The sequence below is a fragment of the Phoxinus phoxinus genome, assembly GCF_949152265.1.
Source record: "Phoxinus phoxinus genome assembly, chromosome: 24".
Classification (NCBI taxonomy): domain Eukaryota; kingdom Metazoa; phylum Chordata; class Actinopteri; order Cypriniformes; family Leuciscidae; genus Phoxinus; species Phoxinus phoxinus.
The window spans coordinates 992,443-997,076 of NC_136899.1; the positions used below are offsets into that span (position 1 = coordinate 992,443).

At 37.7% G+C, this 4,634-nt stretch overlaps 1 protein-coding gene across 1 annotated transcript; it reads left to right on the plus strand.

Annotated features, from left to right (window-relative positions):
- Window positions 1-829: 829 nt before the first annotated feature.
- LOC306992790 (uncharacterized protein) lies at window positions 830-4,634 on the plus strand. Its single transcript, XM_079601982.1, has 7 exons — window positions 830-947; window positions 1,021-1,084; window positions 1,183-1,367; window positions 2,856-3,010; window positions 3,190-3,653; window positions 3,787-3,995; window positions 4,170-4,634. The coding sequence occupies exons 2-7, from the start codon at window positions 1,069-1,071 to the stop codon at window positions 4,377-4,379; spliced, it is 1,239 nt and encodes a 412-aa protein (XP_079458108.1). The 5' UTR covers window positions 830-947; window positions 1,021-1,068; the 3' UTR covers window positions 4,380-4,634.

Below are 4,634 nucleotides of genomic sequence, written 5' to 3' on the forward strand. Positions count from 1 at the left end.
AAGGTTGATTTACAAACTTGAATGGCTTTTGATCAACTGTTAGTCTTGCAAAGTGATTGCAACTGAGTGTTGTTCATATATCCCAGACAACACTGGAAGAGCATTTAGCACGAACAGGCAGCTAAACTTAAGGCTACAATATGTAAAATTCTTTTAAATAAAATATTCAAAAATCACTTGCACGGTGTGATATATTTCCTGCAGTTGTGTACTTACAATATCCCAAAAGTTCCCAAAGATTTTTAATTTCAGAGAAATTCCAATTTTAAATAATGGCTCGTCCCTGTTCACTGTCGTCTGTCACTGACGTAATATCCGCGTTATCCCCGGTTTCTGCTCGAAACAAATTCAGTATCTCAGAAAATTAGAATATTACTTAAGACCAATACAAAATAATGATTTTTAGAAATGCTGGCCAACTGAAAAGTATGAACATGAAAAGTATGTAAAGTATGAACACGATTGTGCTACATGTTTTATATATTTATGGTAGGAAATTGACAAACTATCTTCATGGAACATGATCTTTACTTAATATCCTAATGATTTTTGGCATAAAAGAAGAATGGATAATTTTGACCCATGCAATGTATTGTTGGCTATTGCCACAGATATACCCGTGCGACTCGTGACTGGGTTTGTGATCCAGGGTCACATATTTAAGCTGTGTACTATAGTGAGTTAATTCAAACTGTGGTACAGATTGATATGATATGGTAATTAGATTGCCTGTAGATTGTAAGCAATCGTGCTGACCATTAACAAAACCACTTGTTGAACATATGAACCCGAACCACATAAACCTCGATGACTCAAACGGCCCCCAAAAACAGAAGTTAAATTTCAGTTTCTTTGGAAGTTATTCTCTCTGAGGGCGGAGGCAGGGTGGTCATAGCTTTACTATAAAACCACCAGATACATTCTCCATATCACTTGCTTAAGCAAAGGTAAGTCAGTTTTACTTGACATTTGTATAATCATTTTCATGTTTTAAACCAAACAAAACTTTTCTGCTTTTAGTACATTGTAGGAGAAACTCATTGCACACATTTTTGTGTAAACTTAAGGATGGCTGATAGCAAAAGCAAGTATTATCTTATTTCATCAAACAGATTTTAAAACAATTCCAGCCATCAATGTGATCTTTTCAGTCTTTAAAAATATACAATGTTTTTTCACCAGTGGCCGTGTCCCAGTGGAGCCCGGAGTTTGTACAAGAGCTTCTCCCCGCTGCCGAAAAGACAGCGCTTCTCTACCATCTCTCTTACCTGTGCCTGGCCAACTTCCCCAGCCTGGAGAGGATCATCAGGACTCGCGCTGTGGAAACCCAGCTTCTGTTCGGCTCCTCTGATGCAACCATGTTGAAAGTACCGTTTCAGATTTTTCTCTTGATTTCAGTATTTTCATCTGTCACCTAGAAGTTTTTTTTTGTATCAACACCAAACATGAAGGGTCTGTAGTAAACAGCATGTCATATATAGTCTGTCTTTTAGCTAGAGATTCAATTGAGCTGAACTGGTTATGAGAGTCTCTCCCTTAACTGGAAATAAATAAATAATGTGTCATAATATCATAATGTGAACCATGAAAAAATTCCATTTTAGGTAAAAATCTTTTATAACCTAAGAGTTTGTACACATCATCTTGGTTTAATATGCTTCTTATAAATTATAAATGCATTTCTTAAATTTGTATAACTTTAGACTTTTAAAGTGCCCCTATTATGTTTTTTTGAATATTTCCTTTCATGCAGTGTGTATTATAGTTGTTTGTGAATGTAGACATTCTGCAAAGGTTGTATCTTCGAAAGTGCACGATAAAAAGTTATTGTCTCCCAAAAGAAAGAATCGACTCTGAACGGCCTTTACGAGTCGTATTTTATCCGAATCCCACTGCTTTACGGTTCTACGCCACTACAAGATAAATTAGCATAATTTCAGCCTATGTTGTACGTTGTCCGCCCGCAAACAACTTGACCAGCTCTGCGATTGTTCTCCGAGTTCTACGCGGGTTACGTAAAACGCTTGCTCGTGAAAGATGGGTCAGTACTCAATATATTTGGAGCAAGTTGCTCCTCAGAATCACATCCTGTAAGTATGATTAATTATTGATGTATTTTCTACCGGGTGTTCAAAATACGTAGTTTTGTGGTTTATATTATGTAAGTTTCTGGCTAACTCACGTTATTACTGTCTTACTAAAATCGATTTCATCGTTACTGTCTTTATAGTGTGTACAATCGCTGAGGACTGACAAGCTCAGTTCTGTTATGGTGACGGGCGTGTAGCTTCCGACAGGCGCTGTACGCAATAGACCAATCACAACAGACTGAGCCATCTGGCCAATCAGAGCAGAGTAGACCAATCACAACAGACTGGGCCATCTGGCCAATCAGAGAAGAGTAGACCAATCACAATAGACTGGGCCATCTGACCAATCAGAGCAGAGTAGACCAATCACAACAGACTGGGCCATCTGGCCAATCAGAGCAGAGCAAGCTCTTGGAAAGGAGGGATTTCGAGAGGCCGATTCATCCATTGAGTCGTTTAAGAATCATTGAAAAATGTGGTGATGTGCAATGTATATTATGAGAAAATTAAACACTTTTTTTACTTTTGATGCATGTAAACCTGTTGTAGGGAGGCCTTCAAGACAAAATTATGAGTCTTTAAAATAGTATAATAGGGGCACTTTAACTTAAAATTATAATAACAACAGTTAATGCAGCAGCATTATCAACAGCATTTCAGAAAGATTTACAGGACAAATACAGGCAATAAGAGTTGTGAATGTTTCGTCGCCATCAGTGTGACTGTCGGTTTTTAAATTCTAAGATGCTTGTCTCTTAATTCTAGTGTATTTTGACCAGTGAAAACCTGGTTCAGTCGCTGTTTCCCATGTTGGCGATGGCTGTGGAGAAAAATAAGCCGATTTTGGCGGTCAAATTCCTAGAAAAAGCACGAGCCTGGATCAAAGACATTATCACTGATGTGGACAAGATAGTGGAGAAGTAAGAATATTTTCCTCATGAAAAAATATTTCAAAACACCTTGAGCAATTGAACTATTCTTCTACATACAACTGCTATAATCAGACAAAAGTATGAACATATTTTAAGATTTTTAAGCTAGCTCAGCCCATTGTTATAAAATGCTAATTTCACTGCAATATTTCTTCAACAATGTATAGGTATGATTTACACAACAAAGATGTAGCCACGGCCACCAGTGATGTTATCAAGGAAAAAATAGATACAGATAAAAAGATTACAGAACAAGACCAAGAGTTGAAGCAGATTGAAAAAACCCTGAATGATATGAAATCTGAACTCCAGAAAACCACAGAAGAGCTTGCTGAAACTGAGAAAAACATAAACAGCAAAACCCAAGAGATTCAAGAATTTGCCAAATCCATTTCTAAAACAAGTAAAGGCCTCGGCATCTTCGCTGCAATCGTTCCATTCATCGGGCTGATTGTTAAAAGTATTTATGATGCTGTAAAGAATCCTGAAGATGCTGCACATATAAAGGCTCTTGAAGCTCAGTTGAATATCCTCATCGCTGATAAGACTGCTCTGAAACAGAAGCAGTGGCAGGTCCAACTTCAGACCATTGATTGGCAGATGAAGGCTGCCAAAGCCAGTTTTGACCGGAGTGAGTGTGTTCTTCTTTCACGTTTAAAGTATACTGGCATGAAAAGTCATGCTTAAGACTGTGCCAAGATTCAAGTAGTTTAAGACAGGGAGTGTACGTGTGGCTTGTTGAAACGTTTATTTCCCCTCTGCAGATTCCATACCCGACCCCATCTATCTAAATGAAGTCCAGAAAAGCTTGTCAAAAGTTCAGGAAATTCTGATTCAGCTCAAAAACTTCTGGGAGAGTGTTGGTCAAATGCTGGACTACCTGGAACAGAAGACCTTTGTTGGAGAAGGTCTTATCGAAGACCTTTGCGACCTAAAAGATGAATTTCTTGATTCAATCAAAGTAGCCGGAAATGTAAAAATTATTATTATATATATATATATATATTTTTTTTTTTTATATATATATTTTCTCTTTATTTGTACCTGTGGGAATGCTGGAGGGTTCCCTCCTAAATGTCAGTCTCATTTTGTCCAGCCATTACTAAGGTTTCCTCTAATGCAACTTGTAAATGTTTTAATTCCACAGGCTTGGATCTGTTTTGGTGCAGGCTGTAAACAAGCATCTGTCATGTTTAAGCTCCAGACCAAAGACGCCTACAAGTTTCTGGAGGTCAGTCCTTCCTCTCTCTCCAAAGTGGAGTGGGACATAGAGTACGAAAGTGTAAAGGAACAACTGAAGAAAATAGACACACCAGAATGTGTGACATCCTCTGATACTCCTGCCCTTTCTGAATGATCAGAGCGCTGACACACACACACACGAGTCCCTCTTGAGTTTTCTGCCTCATGATGCTGGTAACCTGGTATGATGATGTTTAGCCTTTTTAAACGCTGTACTTGTAAACTGTAATCTGTAATCCTTTCTACTTAATGCCTAAAACACTCTATATATCTCTCTCCATATGTATCATCTCTATGAGCTCTTGCTAAAATTCTTGTTGAATTGATAAAATGGATGAATGCTTCTCTGAATAAAGTTAGATAACATCAT

Bases quoted from the DNA above. Each gene is read 5' to 3' on its own strand.
- LOC306992790 (XM_079601982.1), top strand. The intron at 1,368-2,855 runs GTACCGTTTCAG...TCTTAATTCTAG, and splicing joins CTGATGCAACCATGTTGAAA to TGTATTTTGACCAGTGAAAA. The intron at 3,011-3,189 runs GTAAGAATATTT...AACAATGTATAG, and splicing joins GTGGACAAGATAGTGGAGAA to GTATGATTTACACAACAAAG.